The 22,749-nt window shown below is 38.5% G+C and overlaps 1 protein-coding gene across 2 annotated transcripts in view; it reads right to left on the bottom strand.

The window, feature by feature from the left end:
- Positions 1-6,197: 6,197 nt before the first annotated feature.
- Positions 6,198-22,749, bottom strand: part of MFAP3L (microfibril associated protein 3 like) — a 31,665-nt gene continuing 15,113 nt past the window's right edge. The window contains exons 2-4 of one of the 2 annotated variants that reach the window (XM_032803660.2): positions 19,741-19,826; positions 19,118-19,530; positions 6,198-13,492 (exon numbers count right to left, since the gene is read on the bottom strand). In XM_032803660.2, coding sequence (XP_032659551.1) covers positions 12,633-13,492; positions 19,118-19,400 — 1,143 coding nt within the window. In that variant the 5' untranslated portion in view covers positions 19,401-19,530; positions 19,741-19,826 and the 3' untranslated portion in view covers positions 6,198-12,632. Of the gene's footprint in view, positions 13,493-19,117; positions 19,531-19,740; positions 19,832-22,749 lie in introns of both variants that reach the window. The other variant, XM_032803657.2, reaches the window with a different exon arrangement.

Consider the following 22,749-nt stretch of genomic DNA (forward strand, 5'->3'; position numbering starts at 1 on the left):
TCAAATGGTGCGGACCACTTTTTAAATCTTAGACATAATCTGTGGACTTTCAGGGGTCTGCAGACCACAGGTTAAGATCACTGTTCTCCTCAACTACAGGGTGCATTGCATCTCCCCATTAAAGTCTAAGGATATTAATGGTGTGCAGTATTTCACAAAGGGGTGTCACTGCTGTGTAGTAATTGGGCCGTAAGATCCACCAGCCTTCTGGCCATTCCAGAGACCTACGAGTTATTCACATCACATGTGAAGATGCACATTTTTAAAAAAGGACATGACTAAGTGAGAAAATGGACATGTTACTTTCTTAAAGAAAAGAATCTCAGCTGTATTTCAGACACACACATGGATTAATACTAGCTTATGTATGCATATAAGTTCTTCTAAATGTATAGAGATTTGTGTGGCTCCATAGCTGGGAATATCAATCAGAAATTCATAAGCCTAAAATAGTACTACAGTACTAAAAGTTGTTTGACTATATCAAATTCTCTGCTAGATTTCTGTTCCTGGTATCTGCCAATTACTATTTTACATATGGGACAGATATAAACATGCCTGTCTCTCATCCAAATATTGTACAATATCATTCATGGATGAAGGAATGACAGTAACCTGTGCAATGCAGAAGGTTCATCCAGCAATAGGTTACATACCACTCAACAGTGTTAGAGCATCATATTCCATCATCATACAAGGCAAATATTTTCTACCAAATGCGAGAGTTTCTGTGCTCCTGTGACATATGGCAGACCTGCCAGTGAAGTGATAGCTCTGTCTCAAGGAAGCTAATTCTCAAATTGTGTTAACGCTTTGAACAACAGTCCAGACTGTCATAGAACATGTAAACTCCACTGTCTTCACCAGACACACTGCAGTGACATAGCTGTATCGGTACAGCTGCGCTGTTGTACATGTAGACCAGGAGAAGGCAACCTATGGCATGCGTGCCAAGGGTGACACACAAGCTGATTTTCAGCGGCACTCACACTGCCCGGGTCCTGGCCACCAATCCGGGGGGCTCTGCATTTTAATTTAATTTTAAATGAAGCTTCTTAAACATTTTAAAAACCTTATTTACTTTACATACAACAATAGTTTAATTATATATTTTAGACTCGTAGAAAGAGACCTTCTAAAAACGTTAAAATATATTACTGGCACGCAAAACCTTAAAATAGAGTGAATAAATGAAGACTTGGCATACCACTTCTGAAAGGTTGCTGACCCCTGATGTAGACATAGCTTAAGTGAAGCCCCCAACTGTGCCAACATGTTGACCTCCTGCTCTCCCACAAGTGTTTACCAAAAATAAGAGCTGGCATGACAAAAAGAACAAGAAAATTTAAGAAACTGGGAATGACTTATGAGTGAAATAGACAGGATTGTGGTTGATTATTTTTAGTAATATTTCTTTGCCTGTAGTGTTCGTAGTCCTTTTAGGAAAGAGTTCTGTGCAGACCAAACTTAATAGCTCAAAGACTTCTGTTCCCAAGATGGAGAAATGTTACAGAATGGCATGTTGATTTAACAAATATGCTTAATCTTGAAAGTCTAAATTTCTATTAGAATTATAAACATGTGTTTAGAGAGATACAGTCCAATTTATAAGGGATGATTAATGAGTTTGAGTATCTTCCTTTTCTGTGGTCAGAAATAGTAATTTTTTCTATTTATTCAATTTTCATATACACCTCTCCCCCAATAGAACGCGACAGGGTATAACACAAATTCGGATATAATGCAGTAAAGCAGTGCTCTCGGGGGGGGGGGCAGCGGGGGGCAGGGCTGCGCACTCCAGTGGATCAAAGCAAGTTCAATATAACGCAGTTCACCTATAACACGGTAAGATTTTTTGGCTCCTGAGGACAGCGTTATATCGGGGTAGAGGTGTACTAAGTTTGATGTTATTACATTTTATTGTCATACATTTTATTTTGGTAAATGGTAAATAAATTGGTAATTTGGTAAATTAACTTCATTTTTTTTTGTTTTAAAGATTGATTAAAGTTTAATGACAATCTACTGACTCTTGCACTATCCAATGGATTCATGGGTCAGCTTCTAGCATAGCAGTCTGGCTCGGTCTGAATCCTGGAACTGTACAGTTAAATACAGCATACTGGCACTCAAGCCTTGTATTTATGAAAGACAGTTCACTTTGTGAGCTTGTGAAAGGCATACTTAGAACTAGAGTATTTTGAACATAAGGTTCCTTACAGTCATTAAAGCTCATTTCTTCCCAGGGCTCATCATCCAAGAGGTAACAGCTGAATGACCCTCAAATGCCTAAAGAAAGTGGAGAGATCTGGGGGAAGATAGAGGAGAAAAAAAAGACAAGAGTGTAGAGGAAATGAAACCAAAGAGGAATCAGCATTTTTAGCTGACTTAAATATAGATCAGATTATTATAGGCATTAGTGGAGGTGGAGAGATAGGAACATCTGATGTCCTCTAGTGTGATAGGAAAACAAAATATGGTTCTAGTCTGCAGAGAGAGTATAAAAATGGCATTAGGATTTTCCATATTCCACATTCGTCATCTGTCTGGGACTTCCATGTGCATTTTTCTCACTATACAGATCAAATGTGGGTTTTTACCTGCCGACACTTGAAACCCAACTGAGACTGAAATTTAACTGAAAAAAAGATGAGAAAATTTCTGATTGAGACTCCTTTAAATAGTGTGTCTAAAATTTAATTTTTAAAACATTCTATTTTAAAATACTTCAATATGTTTTTCTGCTTCCCTGCTGATGTACAAGGACGTAAGAACTGCCATACTTGGTCAGACTAGTGGTATATTTAGCCAAGTATCCTGTCTCTGATAGTGGCCAGTACCAGAGCTGCAGGGGGAGTGTACAGAATGGGATAGTTGGAGTGACTCATCTCTTGTCTTCCCCTCCTGTGTTCTGATAGTCAGAGATTTATAGTCATTCTGCACATGGGATTGCATCCCTGACCATTTTGGCTAACAGCCATTGACGGACCTATCCTTCATGAACTTATGCAGTTCTTTTTTCAACCCCATTGTATTTTTGGCCTTCACAACATCCCATGGCAAAGAGTTCCACAGGTTAATTATGCATTGTATGAAAAAGTATTTCCTCTTGTTTGTATTAAACCTGTTGCCTATTCATTTCATTGGGTGACCTCCTAGTTCTTGTGTTATGTGAAGGGGTAAATAACATTTTTGTATTCACATTCTCCACACCAGTTATGGTTTTATAAACCTCTACCAATCTCCCATTAGTCATCTCCTTTCTAAGCTGAACAGCCCTAATCTTTTTAGGTTCTCATCATATGGAAGCTGTTCTATGCCCTTGATCAACTTTGTTGCACATTTCTGAACCTTTTCTCCTTCCACCAGATCCTTTTTTAAATTGGGTGATGAGACCTAGATGTAGTATTCAAGGTTTGGGTTGCCATTATGACATTATGATCTTTTCTGTCTTATTTTCTGTCTTGTCCTTGATAATTCCTAACATTCAGTTAGCCTTTTTGACCACTGCTGTATGTTGAGCAGAAGTTTTCAGAGAACTATCCATGGGGATTCTAAGATCTCTCTTTTGAGTAGTAACAGCTAATTTAAAGCACATTTTATATGTGTAGTTGGGATTATTTTTTTCTAATGTATTTTACTTTGCACTTATCAATGTTGAATTTCATCTGCCATTTTGTTGCCCAGTCACTCCAGTTTTGTGAAATTCCTTTGTAACTCTTCACAGTCAGTTTTTGGACGTTACTATCTTGAACAATTTTGTAGCATCTGCAAACTTTGCCACTTCATTTTTCACTCCCTTTTCCAGATCATTTATGAATATGTGGAACAGCACAGGTCCCAGTATTATCCTTGGGGAACTCTGTTGTTTACCGCTTTCCACTGTGAAAACTGGCCATTTATTCCTACCCTTAGTTTTAACCAGTTACTGATCTATATGCTTGTGGACACCCTAAAAGAATTCTAATAGATTGGTGAGGGATGATTTCTCTTTATAAAAGCTGTGCTGATTCTTCTTCTTGTTTTATTTTCTTCATTCAGCTTCCAGGTCCACAGACTAGTTTCTTTGCATATAGCATTTCTAAGGTGCAATAGGACAATTCAACAATCCTTTGTATTGCGAAGTTCCTTCTCAGACATCTGATTTTGATAGGCCTTCTGGATGAGTGGGAGGAGGAGGGAATTCCCGTGCCTGGGTTCACAAGTTCAGAGCAAACATTTTCAAAGTTATAAAGACAAACATATTTTCTTACAGCATGGAATATAGATAGTACAAGTAAGATTAATGCATGTAGCCACTTACAAGCATTTCATAGAGTATAAACACTAAATACATTCTTATATGCCTAATACCTATTTTGAGCAAAACTAACATACAGTTGAACTGGTCAGGTCTCCAACTATCAGTTTGTTAGTTCTTAGTTAATGCCTGCATTCTTGGCCAGAGCTGGCACCTGCTTTGTCAACATCACAGGCTGACTCTCCAAATGGAAGGGAAGTACATTCTCTCGATAAGGCCTTCTACTGTCTGCATGTGAAGTAGAAGCATACATCAGTGTAGCTAGCTTTCTGAATGTTTATCTTTACTTGATTTTTGCACTGTTGCTTATGGGCTGGATTCTTCCAAGATGGCCTTTCTTCATGAGTAGTGCTCTTGAAATTGGGGCTCCATGAATATGGATATACCCATAAATAACTACATTATAACAAATCAAAATGTGAAATTCCTGTTTTAAATTCCCAGTTGCATTGTAGTACATACTAACTAGTAAATAGGCTGAGACACTATTCCCAATATTCATACCTTTAAACATAATTGCCCTTTCCAGTGAATTTATAAAGTTTGGGGTATACTTTGATGAAAAGCAAGTAAGTAGAGCTGGTTGAAACAAGCAAAATGTACAAGAAGTTTGTGATGTGTAATGGAATGTGTTGTAGATATTCAAAACGTTGACTAACAATAGTCCAGCTCTAAAGTTAAGCATTCTAGGAGGTTTTATTTCGTTTCTTCATTTTGAGCATTTGACAGTACTTTGTGTACTGTCAGATCTAGTCCCTGTCTTAGCTTTTGTTTACAGTGGAGCTCTCCTGTGCGTGCTAGCCCCCAGGTCCTGCAAGAGAGCTGATGCGGTTTCAGTGGAAGGTCTCCTTTCCCTAAGACTCCTTTAGAGAGCCAGGGAGAAACAAGCTGGGGGACAGACACTAATACCCTTTTCTTCATTCCTCAGATGCATGCATGGGCTAGGAAATAAGAAAGAAATACTTCACTCCATAAGATTCCTCTGCAGGACTCAGAAAGGAGTTTAGAACCCTAATGCTGCTATTGAAGAGGCAGTGTTCATAGGGGGAAGTGGCAGGACCAAACATGTAAGGTGGTGCTCCTCCTGAGCTTCCCCAATTCTCCTTAAATGATAACAATGCCAAATGAACAGCTAAAGACACAAAAACTAACAGTAAGAATTTTGTTCAGGACATTAGAAGCAGGAAGCCTGCCAAACAGGCAGTAGAGCTACTAGATGACCAAAGTGTTAAAGGAACACTCATGGAAGATAAGACCATCGCAGAGAAGCTAACTGAATTCTTTGAATCAGTCTTCTCTGCAGAGGATGTGAAGGAGATACCCACATCAGAGCTAACCTTTCAGGGTGGCAAAACTGAACTACTGTCCCACGCTGATGTGTCCATAGAAGAGGATCTAGAATAAATGGATAAATTAAACAGTAATATGTCACCCAGATCAGATGGTTTCACACAAGAGTTCTGAAGGAACACAGATATGAAATTGAAGAACTACTAACTGTAGTATGTAACCTACTGCTGAAACAAGCCTCTATAACAGATGACTGGAAGGTGGCTAATGTAAAGCCAATTTTTAAGAGAGTTCTAGAGGTAATCCTGGCAATTACAGGTCAGTGAGCCTAACTTCAGTACTGGGCAAATTGGTTGAAACTATAGTAAAGAACAGAATTATCAGACACATAGTCTTGCCTTTTTGGCTGAGAAGAAATTATCACATTGTGGCTCAGGCCAGGTGGAGTGAATGTCTAATTGGCCTTTGACTCTTTCTTGCCTGTGATGGGGGTTCATCCCATCACAGCGTCGCTTCAAACGTCAGATACTGCTGTTTTGCAACAGCATCATGATTTTTCTGCTGTTTTCACATCAGCAAACACAAACTCAATATACTTTGTGCAAAGTCTTTATTGAAACAGTGATCAATTTACAAGCTAGATCACATTTTTTGCCACTTTAGCGTGAACTGGTTTCTCTTTATGATTTACGGCTGTAAAAATCTTAGAATTGACAGTTCTTAAAAGCAAAATACAGTAACTATGCTTCTGATCAGCAGAACACATCCATAGGTGCTTTACATTTGTTGTAACATAAAAAAAAGAAAACTTCCAGAATTACTGAAATATAACTTGTAATTTCGAGCAAGCATTTTCTTTGCATTTAAGAAAGTTTCAGCAGTCCCACAAAGTATGATCGATATCAAGGAGACCAACCCTTTAAATAGTGATTTGCCAGTATATTCTTGGTAACAACTTTCAAGTCTCTGAATTTACTACTGGGTATTACCACTTTTTTAAAAACGAGTTATTCTGAATCAGTATGTAGGTAATTTACTTTAGCAAAGCTGGTCAGGAAACTCTGATTATATGTTACAATACTTCCAGTTTTTGACATATAGGGATGGCCATGAAGGGTGTAGCTGCGTTAAGAACACAAGATCCCCTTATTTCGTTCTAAAATTGGATTAGTCTGCATGATATGTTTAGAACATAATTTTGTCTGAACAGGGACTTTCCGCATTTTGAGTGTTGTATGGTACCAAACACACAGATGCTTAACAAATAATAGTGTAAAAAGGTGTGCCTAGGCCAAATTATAGGTAATTTATCACTTCTATTCCCTTTAAATGCTTAAGGTGTGTGATGAAACTATCCTGGATATAAATTATGTAATAATGTAAATACTAGAAATATAATTATGGTTCCATCAAAATATTTATACTAGCTATTTCCAAATGTTATTCTTTCATCATATTATGAAACACAGTTCATTTTAGATAGATTATGATTAAATAGGCTAAGAGGAAGAGGTGGAATGAGATCTTCAGATCTTGTTTGCCACATCACTACTGCAAAATGAGTGCTTAAAAGCATTTACTAAACATTATGCCTATAGGTGTAACACCATAGATCCAAAAAGATACTGAAGATTACTCAACCTATATGAAAACAGAGAGAAAATATTTAAAACAGAACATTACAAACCTACATATCCCCGAACCAAGTAACACAATAACTGTGACCAAACTATTAGATGCCCCCAAAAGTTACATTTACCTTTCAAACATTTTTATGGTTACGTAGGGAAAGGAAGCCTTCAGATTACATTGACTGAACCAGAATCATCTCTGAACTTTAAGGTTTAATTGGGTGAAATCCTAGCTCCAGTGTCAAAACTCCTATTGACATAAACAGGGCCAGAATTTCACTTATCTGAGCATCAGATCCAAGCAATTTAGCTAAGAATTGGCTCACTGTACACTTTAAAGCCCACGCTTCATTATTCACTTTGCATGATTGAGCCCTTTGAAAAATATGTTAAATTTCCTTGAAGTATAGATTTTATTTTGAAATTTTGCTGGAAACCATGGGGTTATTTGGCCTCATACTATTATTGTAATTTATTAATAATTATTATTGAACAGATTGCAGGAGCGCATAGAGACCTTAATCAGGATCAGAACTCCACTGTGCTAGACACTGTGGCCTGGATCCTCAAGGGATATATGCATCACAATTCCTAACATTTAGGTGCCTAAAAAAATCACTGGAATCCACAAAGCATGAATCAGGGCCTTGGCTCCCTATACAATGCACGGGAGATATAGGTGCTTAAGAATGGGATCCACAAAAGCCAGCATGCTAGGTGTGAGCTTCCTAAACTAGCCAATGGGAGATACCCATTAGAGGGGTGTACCTTAGATGTTGAACTTCATGAGGGGGCATGGCTTAAGCCTGGACTGGAGGGAGGCACCTATCTCAGCTCACAATCTACAACTGGGAACTTCTCGCTTGGAGGCAGGTAGCTTAGGTGCCTAACCTGTTTCTTTCAAGAATGTCTGCTGCCTAGCTCCAGACAGAACAACTGGAGGAGGTGACCTCCATCATAACACTTAGGCCTGCAGTGGTTAGGGTAAGATGTGGCAGACCAGGGTCAATTCCCACTGCTCTCAGAGAAGGAGAAGGGATTTGAACAGGGGTCTCCTACTTCTGTCATGAATGCCCTGATAACTAGGCTACAGAGTTATTTCCTCCCCCAGTGGCCTAATTATAATTTAATATGAAGTGGAAAGCTTCACCAAGAGATTGAGACTCACATTAGAATAGCCCATAGCCCACTGAGATGGGTAACCTCTGTTCAAACCCTTTCTCCTCATCAGACACAAGGTGGGAATTGAAATGGAATAGGCATTGCTCTGCCCATCGCCACCTGGTTTGAGGATTGCACTGGGGCTTAGGAGTGAGATGGGTGTTCAGGTGCCTGGTACAGCAGCAGTGTACATGCCCAGAGGCAGAAACTTAGGCCTGGTCTACACTGCTGCTTAAGTCAATGTCAGTTACATCGCGCTTCTTGGGGAGGCAGAGGACTGAAATTGACAGGAGAGTGCTCTGCCATTGACTCATCACGTATTCACCAGATCCGCTAAACTGATGCAGCTGCATTGATTGCAGTAGTGCCGATTTAGCATGCAGTATACACAAGCTCTCGGGCTCTGAAGGAACTTTTACATTAGGACTTTAGGTGCCTACAGGCAAGGTGGATTGATTTAAATCACCAATTTTAATCATGGTTTAAATCACCAAGCAGGAAATCTTGATTTAAATAATTAATGTAAATCGTGTTTTGCATTTGTACTTTTCAATTATTTTCCTAAAGAAAGGTTGATTCTCATTAGTTAGTATTCTTAAAACATGTTATTTTCACCTAAATATAATCTTTGGTGCTTCTCTTTACTAACCGGTAGGATGTAATATATCTATACATATTTATTTAAACAAGTATATAGCTTAATTTACATTTATTCAGATTCTTAATTTTTAAATATTTTATCTTGTTAGAAAATGGTGAATGATGCATCTCTTATTTACCAGATTATTTATTTTTACTTGTGATGTGTATCAAGCTCTCTTTAGATGGAAATTCAGATTTAATTAAAAGTGCACTGAAACAGCTTTTTAACTTTTTTATTAAATAAAACTACCTTACGAGTGCTGAATACACAAGAAAAAAGTTTATCAAAATATGTTTTGCATTTAAAACTGATTTATTAAACAAAGGAAATATTAACTGTAGTTAATGAATTGAACTGATTGTTTCTAGTCATTGTGCCCTTGGAGATTTTAGAACTAGTAGATCTCATTCTCTCACACTTAGTTTTTATTCTTCAAGCAGGAGAGGGTAAACAAGCTTTCCTGCTTTTTCAACTCTCAATTGGCTTCTTAACTTTGAATGAACTAGTTACTGAATTTAACTAGCTGAATAAATTGAAATGAGGAAAATAATCTCTCTGCAATTGCAGAAGAGGCTACTGCTGTCAGAAGCTGGTTTAGTATTTCAACAAACTTTGGTTCCAGTAACTTCCACCAGTTCATGGGTATGGTTTTCTTGAAAACCTGGCAGCAAGTTTTAATAGCTAATAGTAATTTTAGCCTTCAACATAGGTTGTCACTTTCAAATGTATTTTTAAATAGGTTTAGTTTTTAAAAATAAATCTGAATTTAATTTAAATACAAAATATCTAATTTAAATAAGTTTGATTTTTTTGGTTTCAAAATATTGATTTATCTCTTTGCCTCGAGGGTTAGGTGGCAGCTGAGAGGGGATTTTGTAGATGGCAGTGGTGCTTAAAACTGGGGGTTCAGGAACCTAAGCCCCATTGTGGCGCCCATATGAACTCAAGAGATGACAAAGCTGCGGTCCAGAGTTGCTCACAAACTAGAGGAGTAATCTCTTCCTAAATTTATAGTATTCTGCTCTGAAGAACAGTGTGGCTCTTCCTGAGAAAATTACTTTCACTGAGCAACAGGCAAGTCACTTTATAGTATGAAACCATTTTTTGCTAAACATTAAACAATTAGGAATATCAATATATCTCTTTAGTATAAATAATTAAGACAAATTAAAAGAACTCAGTGCATACTTCCACCTTTGCTTTATGTAAAATCTTCTTGTTGTTAATCAAGAGCAAATAATTGATTAAAACAAAAAGGATAAGAACATAAAACAAAAATGTACTTCAGATGAAGAGCTTAGAGTGTGTTTCACTTGGTGAGCACTTTCACTCTCAATAGGTCATGATAAACATCTTTCTAACACATTCCTGTCTCTTCTTCTGCACAGTATGGTCTAGATTTGTTTCATGTAACTGCACCTAGTGATACATTTTGGGCCAAATTTTAAAGAGGCCTTTCCCCGGCATATTTCTGTTTGCGGAAGTGCACATTTAGATGTCGAATTACCTGACTACTGGGTGCAGTCAAATAGCTAGGCATCTAAATGGCTATAACTTGCACATACAGTTGATATCACCCTAAAAAAAATTAGTCCAGTTGAGCCTTTTATTTTTTGTTTCATACCCATTGGTCATAGGAATGTAAGGAAAGGGACATTTTCCATATTTTACAGGTGAGGGCAGGTGCATATCTTAGCTACTTCAGTGGATTGTAACTGAACTGGGTCCTGAGGATACTCAGCACTCCATTCAGGGCTACCATCACCATTGTTATCCATTTCTGATGGCTGCAGTTTCAGTGACCTTGTTTGCCCCCAACTATTTATGTGGTAAACATATCTGATCTCCTCCAAGCCAAACATCAGCACTGCTCAAATTGTACTAGCTGTGACAGTTATTGAGAAATGTCTGGGTGGTCCATGCCCACCAATTTCTCAGCAGTCTAAATGAATTCTCTCTCTACAACACTCTGGAGTAAGAGACTCCAGGTTATTTCTAACACTTGATCTAATGCTTCTCCAAACTGAACAGACCATGGTTTGCTCAGCAGTTCCCAGTGAATTGTGTATCAGATGATTAAATAACATACTGTTCATCATGCACAAATTCTATCTTGTAAGTGATCTCTTTCCATGCTCATCCAGTAGTGCATATTATTACAGTACTTCTGAAATAGACACTAGTCCCCTTCTCTCCCCCACCCCTGCAGTTCATTAATATCTGAGCATAACTCCATGATCCTAATATTATAGCATTGCAGGACTGGAAGAGACCTTAAGAGGTGTTCTAGTCCAGTCCCCAGCCAAGGAAGGACTAAGTCTTCTCTAGACCATCCTGGACAGGTGGCTAACCTGCTCTTAAAAATCTCCAAAGACAGACATATGCCCCACTTGCCATGATTATGAAAGCTATATACAGTTGGAGTCACATTTGCTCACATGTCAGTGAATCCCTTCACTCCCAGAGATCTCAATTTGATGATGATTTTTTAAAATAGCAAATCAATTGTACTATCATAATACAGTTTGTGATCATTGTCCATTTTTATGCACTGAGGTGACTATTATGACTTAATAGCAAATATTTGACTAATTTTTTGACTCATTGCCAGATTAAAAAGATTATGATTATGGATGCACTTGTTTTTGTTCATTAGGAAACTACATTGCAGAAAAAGGAAATCCTGATAAACAAGGATCTTTTACCACTTCAGCTTCATCTGCAACAAAATACTGAAGTGTACAATACTTTTACTGAATCCACACTCCTGACAGGTTATATAAAGTCATCTGGTTCCATTTACTTATACCATGTAGGCAAAACAGACAATAAATTTTGGACACCCATAGTCCTTCTCGATATAGACTTCTGGTAAAGTCAACAGATAGCTAAATATATGAAAAAAATCTGCTCCACGTTTGTACTGTAGCCTTCTGGCAGAAATAAAGTGCTTTCTCTTCTGAAGAAACAAATACACTGTATATCATCTGTGTGAATGAACGCTTATTGTCTTCTTCAGTCTAAGGGGTAGGGAAACCTATTTCCCCACTGTCTAAACATAAATAAAATGGTCTCAAATGAAAAAGACACATTTAACCTTCTTTAATAGCCCTCTAATTCACAATGCAGCTTGGCAAAGATGCTTGGTAAATAGGATCTAACTAGGATTTTGTTTGGCTACTGAAATCCTGCCTCCTGGGCAATGTTTCAAATTCATGGAAACAGTTAAACAAAAATGCAGCGGATGGAAGAGGGGAAGCGGAAGGAGAAAAATGAAGAACAGTTTTATGTTTAGTAAATCTAAGTGTCTTTAACACTACAAATGATTTCCAGGAGGTCACTGAAGTTGACAACAACCTAGAAATTGCTGAGGTAAATGTTTCTGAAAAAAACTTCTAAACCAAAAAGAGCAATTAGTATTAATATAATAGTAATTACTCTGTCATACATCACAGTAAAATTAACTCAAAGAAGAAAATATCAAATAATTGACATGCATGCTTTTGCTATGATAGTCTCCAGGTAAGGCTTAGTGGCAAGTACAATATCTATTTTTAAAGGAGCTCCACCTGATTTTCTTGCTATGCATAGATTCACAGAGTAATTATCATACATGGCTTTCATAAATAAAACACATATTTTTGTCAGTTGCCAATGCTATATCATTGGAGTTTAGTTCAGTAGAAGGCTCAAGAATTGGGTCAGTAGGAGATGCTGGTGTTTGAGGAATCTCTTCTTCCTTAATTTCTAATTGCACACTGTCTTGTGACTGGTCATCTATACAGTCCTTTTTGGACAGCTGATGAACTGACACTTTTATCGCAATCTGCTGTGGTGGTTCATGCAGTGATGATGCCTCAGAGTCAGCTGTGGGAGAGTCGCTGCGCTTTAGTGCATTAGGAATCATAAACATATCTCCATCAGTAGTCTCCTGGCCTTCTGCTGCTTGCCGTACAAAGTTCCGTCCCTGTTCTTCCAAGCCAACCACCTCCATGATTTCTTCCATTATAGTCCTGCAGTTCATGATGAGAGGTGGCAGAGGGACACTTCGGGCAAGTTCCTCAATGTAGCGAGCAAATTCCATGGTCTTGAACTGGGTTACTTTGGCAAGCTCAAGAGTTTTGGCTGAGGTGATGATTGGGATACGCTTAGCAATCTCAAAGGCTTTTTGTAGTTTCTCTGCTCCTTCTGTTCTGAAAAACTCATTGATTGCTTTCTCGGTTTTCTTCAGATGGCTGCTTATCATACACAGCCTGGTAATGTTCAAGATCATAACAATGGTAAAAGCTACGAGGCAGACAATCATGTAATAGATCCCCATATCTCCGGAGGTAAAGACGACCCTCAGAGTCACAGTATTATTCACAGTGCCATACATGTTAGAAGCAACACATGTGTATTTACCTCTATCATCAAAAGACACGCTGGTAATGTTCAGTAGCCCATTGTCAAGAAACCACCATTTTCCTGCAGGAAAGATATAAAAGAATTCAGTCCAGAACATTTGTTTACATGGTCAGTATCACATTTTATTCATTAGTTTTGTCATACTGGCTCCAGAATTTAGAAAAATGGCAATAATGTAGACTATACTAGAGTGAATCACTTGTCACAAAAACATGTCTGCTTTCAGGATCCAACCACAATACAATTTCAGCTACTGTGAAAGTCACTGACTATACTCAGGTTGCATTTTTAAAATGTCTCACTATCCACAATAAACTGTACTGTATATCTATCAGAGTCAAACAAGTTAAAAACATCCCAAACTCATGCTGTACTTCATAAAATGCTGAATTTTAATGAATAATAGAAGTTTGAGATAGAAGAACTGATAAGACACCTAGTCCATTGTTGAATCCAATGAAGATTGTAAATTTTCTGGTGTTTTGTTACAGTATCTCCTATCATCTTGTTACTGTTAACTTTACAACACACCCAAAAGTATGCTAGGGATCAAGGAGCTTACAGTCAAATTTGAAACATGACTTGACAAAGGGAGTGACAAGACAGCAGGGGTATGACGACAGAGGAAAGAGCAGGGCCACACCAACAGATCAAGCTGTTGCTCAGTAAAATCTTGTGCACATGTTGGAAGCAGCTTATTGGGAGCAATCTTTACTGATTTATGCAACGTTATTGATACATTTGATCATTACATTCTACTGCAAGAGTTAGAAGTGCAAATTTTTCATGCTTTGACCCTAGTATGGCTGACTGATCATCAAATTGAGCTCAAATCTGAATCTGCTCCTATTTCTGCTCATCCTAATATTATAAGGATATTGACTTAGCTCCTCTTCCCTTCCCACCCCCTATATAAATAGCTAGGTTTCATCTTTAAGTGACAAACACCACTATTTAGATACTAGGGAGATATGTATGCCCTATTCAGTTGGTTTGTAGTGTGGGTTTGATAAATTGCAAGACTGGTTTAAAAGATGATGTTCACCATGGGTGTGGAGGGCTGGTTTAAGGTCTTGCATCACGTAAATTCCAGAGTATGGACAGAGAGTAGAGCACAAATGGACAGTGTAGCTTTACTAATTCCGATGTTTCTGTGTCTCCCTGAATACCACACAGTGGATTTACATGCTGATCCTCTGTACAACAGCACAAGGGTGGCTAAAGGCAGGGGCACAGGATCTGCAATTACAGAGAGAAAGTAGCACAGACACAACAGCAGTGGCAATGCCTGCACTGGCAACCTCACCTCTTGATGTGTATTTAATTCTCTCTCCTTCCGATTTCATCTTCTCTCTGTGTGGAGAGTTGTTTGTTTGTTTAAAAGCTTCTTTTAGTTCTTGGATTCGTAGTCTTATGCTACAGAAGCATATTATGTGCCATTTAAAATTAATCAGACAAGCCAGCTTCAATTTGGAATATTAGTGGCTATCCTCTTTCTGAAAATTATTCTAACTCAAAATATGGCTCACCCTAAAGGTTTCATCGTTTGCACATTTATCCTTAGTGAAAATCTATGCATACGCCTACTTAACTTTTTTGGAGTTCCTAATTATTTTTCCACCAACATTATTAGTTCTGCACTCTTATTCGTATGGAGTTTGCAATGTCTGAAAACTCCCAATAGAAATCAAAATGTGTAATGATGAGCAGGTGGATAAGTCTTTGCAGTATCAGGACCTCACCTTCCAAACATTGTAAGGTAGTCAGAATTTTCCATGTCTATAGGTGTTACTTTGTACATAACATTATGGAATGAAGACGTTGTAGACATGCAGTGTACTAAGTCACAGTATAAATAATAAAATACACGATGGAAGATTAAAATAATAGGGAAACAAAACAAAAATGTTAAAGTACAGTTATGTTCATAGCGACCGTATATATATAAATTCTCTAGTACATTGGAAAGTTAGTTATCAGTAATAAGAAGTGTGAAACTTTGTAGTTAATGTACTTTTTAGATTAATGTAGGATTCTAAGAATATTGTAATAAAAGTATAATTAGTTAAATAATATTAACTATGGACTGATTCTGCCACCTTTATTTACATTGAGTACCTTACTCTGTAAGTAGCCCAGCTGATTACAAGAAGAGAACTTACAGAGTAAGGTACTACTCAACATGAGTAAGGGTGTCAGAACTGAGCCCTAAAGTTTTTTTGTCTAACCATATAAAATATTTTAGACTGGGGTGTGGAATTCTCTATACTATTATATCAAAAAAAAAAAGGCTACATTAAAAGAATGCTAAGATTGTGAAGTCAGGCAAGAATAGATGGTATTATTATCCCATTTTGAAACTTGGGAACTGAAGTCCTGTTGAAAAAAGGCGGCAGGTGGCCATGTAATTAAAGAATGTATCATACACATTACACATTCAGTTTGCACAGGCAATTTTAATTCTGGCATTTCCTAACTTTTGAGTGTCTGGCTTTGCAACCTTAACATTCTTTGAACACAAGGGGCGATGGGACACAAACTCTGCCAGTGGATTGTTGCTGACAGCAAAGGAAAGGTCAGATGTAAGAATTGTGAGATGGTGAGGAATGGTGACTTGTTCTGAAGGGCAGTGTATAGTAGTGGTCACAGACACATTGACCCATAAGCTTGATTCCTTCTATCCTGTCTCCTCTAATCTGTCCATGTCTCAGTCCTGTCTCTTTCTCACCCCAGGATCCTTATCCCAGTCCCATTCTCTCACCCTGCCAGTCCCAATCTCTGCTCTTCAGGCTTCTAATCTCAAGTCTGTCTCCTTACCCAGCCACTTCCAGTTCTCCCTCCAGATCCTGGCTCCACAACACATCTGTTTCTCTTCCCCCCCAGCCCAACTCCCCCCCCTCATACCCAGTCACAGTCTACTTGCTCAGTCAGTCCCCATCTACTCCCTATTCCTAATGTGAGATCAGTTTCCCCCTCCCTGGCTCCTAAGCTTCTTGGCTCCCAGTCTCCTTGGCACCCAATCTCCTTGACTATCCCAACTCTCATTTTCTTTTTTCCTCTACTCCCTCCCCTTACCAGCTTCTAAGCACTTTCCCCCAACACTTTCCAAGCTCCTTGTCACAATCTATTTCCACCACCACCTCACCCCCTTATCCAGTTCTTGTTCCCTGTACATTTGAATCAGGCAACTTCCTTCTCTTGGACACCATGAGGATCACTGAGAGCCTAGGAGAAACAGTCTCACTTGCAGTTCCAATGCCTGGTCCTGGTCCTACCCATAGCAACACAGGGAAAGTCAACTGTGAGCTACAGCATGTCCAATGAGAACACAATCTTTGGGAGAATTTAGCTCCGAAGTGCTGGCAAGTCTCTACCAAGCATGTGTGAACTGCAATGTTTTTTTGCAATAGCTTAGAATGAGGCCAAATCTAACATGGACAAGACAACACATCTTTCTTTAATCTCATCCTTGGAAACAGCCAAATTGGTTTTACTGATTTTTTTTTTTTTAAATAAAATTTCAGTTTGAGGCAGAGACCCAGCATGGAAAATTTCAGCCCAAATGGTAATAGTTTGGCAAAGTTATAAGCAACTAAAAATAGGGTCTTATAAAAGGAAGTGTCTTATAAAAGGAAGGCAACCTTCATAATAGGTGGCATGACCAGCCCCACTTGTAGTGTAATATATAAAGTATTGGTATTGCTAAACCGCTTCTTAATCAGTAGGATCTTTATTCATTGTAAAATCACAAAATGGCTTGCTGATGTATTCCTGCTGCAGCTGTTACAAATGACATAGTGGCATTTAGACTGTGACTCAGTGTCTGGTTTTGTGCCAAAAGATTCTGGCAGAAAGCACAAGCCTGCTGAGAAACAAAGACTATTCTGGGTGTAGAGAAGGTACTAGTGTTGGCTCACAGGTTTTTGCTGCCGTCGACAAACTGGAAAATTATGCAACCTTTAAAGTTCTCAGTTGGGCATACAAAGCAACAGTGCAGAGAGCCTACACTTGGCCCTATGTACCACTTAAGTCTCATATTTAAAGGCTTAAATGGGTCTTAAGTGGTGCACAGGGTCGTGCATGAATTCTCTGCATTGGCTGAGTTATACCACAGGGAACATTCATTTTGCTCCCTTAGGCAACCACTTGTTTTAACCTTGGGAAGTACTAATAGCAGTTAAGCCAAATCATGTGGATTCCAAGCACAAATTGTCCATAACACAATATTTTTCAGTTGTTTATTATTTTTGCCCCTTTCATTGCCCACACTGTTGTGTAGAGCTTTTCCAGTTGCATGAGAACAATTCAGCACTACATTTTAAATATAGTAATACACACACTAGGGAAAAAGCTTGTGCTAGGAAACACCCATTATAGGAGATGGTATATTTCCTCCTGGACAAACAACTTGTAATACTGGAAATTTAAGCTGAAGTGATATAATGCCTTAATATTATCCCTGCAATTTACAGTGTTTTGTTCAGTACTATTGCTGAGAAAGCTCCAGTAAAAGCTCTCCAAAGCACTAATTACAATATGCTGCCTTATCTCCTACATACTGTGCTTGAAGCTCAGTCAGTTCCTTTCTGTACCCATATGGATAAATATGTTAGTACAAGACACAATACAGAAAGCTGTTACAGAAACATTATGCTGTGATGCACACAGCTGGGTCAATCATTGCACCATATCAGGGTTTTCTCTCAGGTCAGCTATTGACAAGACAAGTCATCCTGAATTTAATGTGAATAACTCAAAACCTTCTTTCATTATGATGTGTTTAAAGTGTCCTGCATGAATTCTATTACATGGACAATATGGCTGCTTCATAAAACTACTTGTTTCATAAAGGAATAATGTGCACTTACATTTGTCCCCAAATTTAAATTTCATAAAAATGAGTTTATGTAATATTAAGGTCCCAAATGACTGGCAAAGGACTTAAGCATGTACTTATCATTAAGGCCATTTTAGTCACAGGTATTTTTAGTAACAGTTATGGACAGGTCCTGGGCAGTAAACAAAAATACCTAGCTCTTAAGCCAATTTTATATCCTCTCTTTGCCACCAGACCAGAGCAAAGGGAACAGAGTGGTGACTAGGATCCAAACACAAATTTGCTGATGAAAAGAATTCTTTCCTTTTTGTTTCTATCAGGACTGGCTCAAGGCACCAGCCCAGCAAGCAGGTGCTTGGGGCGGCCAAGGGGAAGAGGCAGCACATCAGGCTCTTCGGCAGTGAGTTCCTTGGTCCCTCTCAGAGGGAAGGACCTGTCGCCAAATTGCTGCCAAAGAAGAAAGCGGCGCAGTGGAGCTGCCACTGATCGCGATCGTGGCTTCCCCCCGGCCCCTGCTGCTTGGGATGGCAAAAACCCTGGACTCGGCCTTGGTTTCTATATTATCTCTTCAGCTTTCTTGTTTCCTGCTGTGTGTGGCCACAAACAAACAAACAACCACTAAAATCTGTAATTGTTTTCTCGCAGAGTGTATACAAATGAATTTACAGCTGCCATGACCCCAGGAGACTGCCATATTTTCATACCTCCTCACAGGAAAGCATAACACAATAAGGTTGTTACATTTACACACCTGTCTATATATAATAATAAAGTCCATTATAAACAAAGTGTGGATGCCAAGATCCTTGTTAGACTGTAAGAAATTAATCAGAGCATAAAAGCCTTACCACTGCTCTCTTCTTCCTTCAGCAAACAACCACTGGAATTGTACCATTTGTAATGTGGAGCAGGATTTCCTTGGACATTGCAGTCAATCAAGGCACTATTCCCTTCCTTGACTGTAATATGATCAACTATGGAGATAATCACAGGTACAGATCCCAAGTTCATGTCAGTGTGATTTAAAATGCTACTAGTCACATCCTCAGCAGCTGTCAAAGCTGCTAGTAAGATGAAAAGGCGTGTGGTAGGCAAGAAGTTCAAAAAGTGGTGGCTGTTCAGCATGTTCATCTTTCTTCAGTAGGCTGTTCAGAAGAGAGCTGGGATAGGAAATTGTCTGTTGAATGCAGCCTTCTAAGCTGAGCAAATCACAGGAAAGTTTTATCTTGATCCATGAAGATTTACATTTAAGAAAAAAATCCTATAAAATAAATACATTTTAAAAAATGAGACATAAATATTCCATTACAAAAGTTCTTTTCAAAATAATGAGCTATCCATGAATGCATGTGACACACATCATTTTAGTCTTACCCAAAGGCTAATGTTATCACCATCCCCGCTCTTACTGGAAAAAGATGCATACATTTTCCCAAGAATAGCACTGTTAAACGTGGCAAGGATTTATCACCTGGACACGTAGCAGCCATTTAGCTGTAGCAGCAGTTGCAGTTTTAGTCTGAAGATTCTACATACAAACTAATCCTCAGCAATCACCTAAACTGGAAAAACAAAAAGCATGTCACATTAATGTTGCCATTATTGGTTCTATCATAAAAATATAAGAACAGCCATACTGGGTCAGACCAATGATCTATCTAGTCTAGTATTCTATCTTCCGACATAGCCTAATGCCAGATGCTTCAGAGGAAATGAACATGACAGGACAATTATCAAGTGATCCATCCCGCTGTACAGTCCCAGCTTCTGGAAGTCAGAGGTTTAGGGACACCTGGAGCATGGAGACACCTGACCATCTTGGCTAATAGCCAATAGTTCCATAGGTGCTGGAACTAGGGGTGCAGGGGGTGCTGCCGTATCCCCTGGCTTGAAGTCATTTCCATTCTATATAGGGTTTACAGTTTGGTTAAATGGCTCTCAGAACCCCCACACTATAAAAATTGTTCCAGCACCCCTGTATCCTACATGAACTTATCTAATTCTTTTTTTAACCCATTTATACTTTTGGTCTCCACAACATTCCCTGGCAATGAGTTCCACAGGCTGATTGTGTGGTATGTGAAAAAGTATTGCCTTATGTTTGTTTTAAACCTGCTGCTTATTTTCATTGGGTGATCCTGGGTTCTTGTGTTATTTGAAGGGGTAAATAACACTTCCTTATTCGCTTTATTCACAACATTCATGATTTTACAGACCTCTATTATAACCCTCCTTAGTCATCTGTTTTCTGAACTGAACAGTGGCATCCTTTTTAATCTCTCCTCACATGCAAGCTGTTCCATATCCCTAATCATTTTTGTTGTCCTTCTCTATACCTTTTCCAATTCTAATATATCTTTTTCAAAATGGGGTGACCAGATTTGCATATAGTATTCAAGGTGTGGGTGTACCACTGATTTATATAGTGGTATGAAGATATTTTCTGTCTTATTATCTATCCCTTTTCTAATGGCTCCTAACATTATGTTAGGTTTTTTTGACTGCCACTGCACACTGAGCAGATGTTTTCAGAGAACTATCCACAATGACTCCAAGAAAGCGGTCCCATCATTTTGTATGTATAGTAGAGGATTATGATTTCCAATGTGCATTACTTTGCATTTATCAACACAGAATTTCATCTACCATTTTGTTGCTCGGTCACCCAGTCTTGTGAGATCCCATAGTAACTCTTCACGACAGCTTTGGGCTAAACTATCTGGAGTAATTTTGTACCATCTGCAAATTTTGACACCTCACTGTTCACCCAGTTCTCTAGATCATTTATGAATATGCTGAACAGCACTGGTCCCAGTCCAGATCTTGGGGAACCCTGCTGTTTATCTCTCTTCATTATGAAATCTAACCATTTTTTCTTATCCTTTGTTTCCTATCTTTTAACCAGTTACTGATCCGTGAAAGGACCTTCCCTTATATCACGACTGCTTAGTTTGCTTAAGAGCCTTTGGTGAGGGACCTTGTCTAAATTTTTTGAAAGTCCAAGTACCCTATATTGACTGGATCACAGTTGTCCACGTTTGTTGACAACCTTAAAGAATTCTAATAGATTGATGAGGCTTGACTTCCATTTATAAGAGCCATGCTCACTCTTTCCCAACATATTGTATTTAACTCTGTGTGTGATAATTTTGTTCTTTACTATAGTTTTAATCAATTTAGCTGGTACTGAAGTTAGGCTTACCGGCCTGTAATTGCCAGCATTGCCTCTGCAGCCTTTTTAAAAACGTGGTGTTACATTAGCTACTCTCCAGTCATCTGGTACAGAGGCTGATTTAACCAATAAGTTATATACCACAGTTACTAGTTCTGCAATTTTATATCTGAGTTCTTCAGAATTCTTGGGTGAATACCACCTGATCCTGGTGACTTATTACTGTTTAGTTTATCAATTTGTTCCAAAACATCCTCTATTGCACCTCAATCTGGGACAGTTCCTCACATATGTCACTTAAATAAAATGGTTCAGATATGGAGATCTTCTCCCTATCCTCTGCAGTGAAAACCAATGTAAAGAACTCATTTCGATTCTCTGCACCCATCTTGTCTTCCTTGAGTGCTCGTTTAGCACCTTGATTGTCTAGTGGTCCCACTGATTTTTTGGCAGATTTTCTGCTTCTGATGTATTTAAAAATATATGTCCTGATAGTTTTTGTGTCCTTAGCTCTCCAAATTCTTTCTTAGCCTGCCTTATTATACTTATACACCTGACTCGCCAGAGTTTATGCTCCTTTCTATTTTGCTCACTAGGATCTGACTCTGAATTTTTAAAGGATGCCTTTTTGCCTCTAAGTGCCTGTTTTACTCTGCTGTTTAGCAGTGGTGGCATTTTTCTGGTCCTCTGGTTTTTTTAATTCAGATTATACATTTATTTTGAGCCTCTATTATGGTGTTTTTAATGTTTATTATGGTGTTTCCATGCAGTTTGAAGGCATGTCACTCTTGTGACTGTTCCTTTTAATATTCGTTTAACTGTCTTCCTCATTTTTGTGTAGTTCCCCTTGTAATTAAATGCTACTGTAGTGAGTTTCTCCCCCACCCCAGGTTGTTAAATTTAATTACATTATGATTGCTATTACCAAGCGGTTCTGCTATATTCATCTCTTGGACCAGATCCTGTGCTCCACTTAGGACTAAATCAAGAATTGTGTTTCCCATTGTGGATTCCAGGACAAGTTGTGCTCCAAAAAGCAGTCATTTATGGTGTCTAGAAAATCTCTCTCTGGATCCCTTCCTGAGGTGATGATATACCAAGTCAATATGAGGAGAGCTGAAATCCCTCATTATTATTGTGTTTTCTGCCTTTGCAGCCTTCCTAATGTCCCTGAGCATTTCACAATCACCATCATCATCCTGGTCAGGAGGTTGGTAGTATATTCCTAGTGCTATGCTCTTATTGTTCAAGCATGGAATTTCTATCCATAGAGATTCTATAGTAAAGTTTGATTCATTTAAGATGTTT

Source organism: Chelonoidis abingdonii, chromosome 5 (assembly GCF_003597395.2).
Source record: "Chelonoidis abingdonii isolate Lonesome George chromosome 5, CheloAbing_2.0, whole genome shotgun sequence".
NCBI lineage: Eukaryota > Metazoa > Chordata > Testudines > Testudinidae > Chelonoidis > Chelonoidis abingdonii.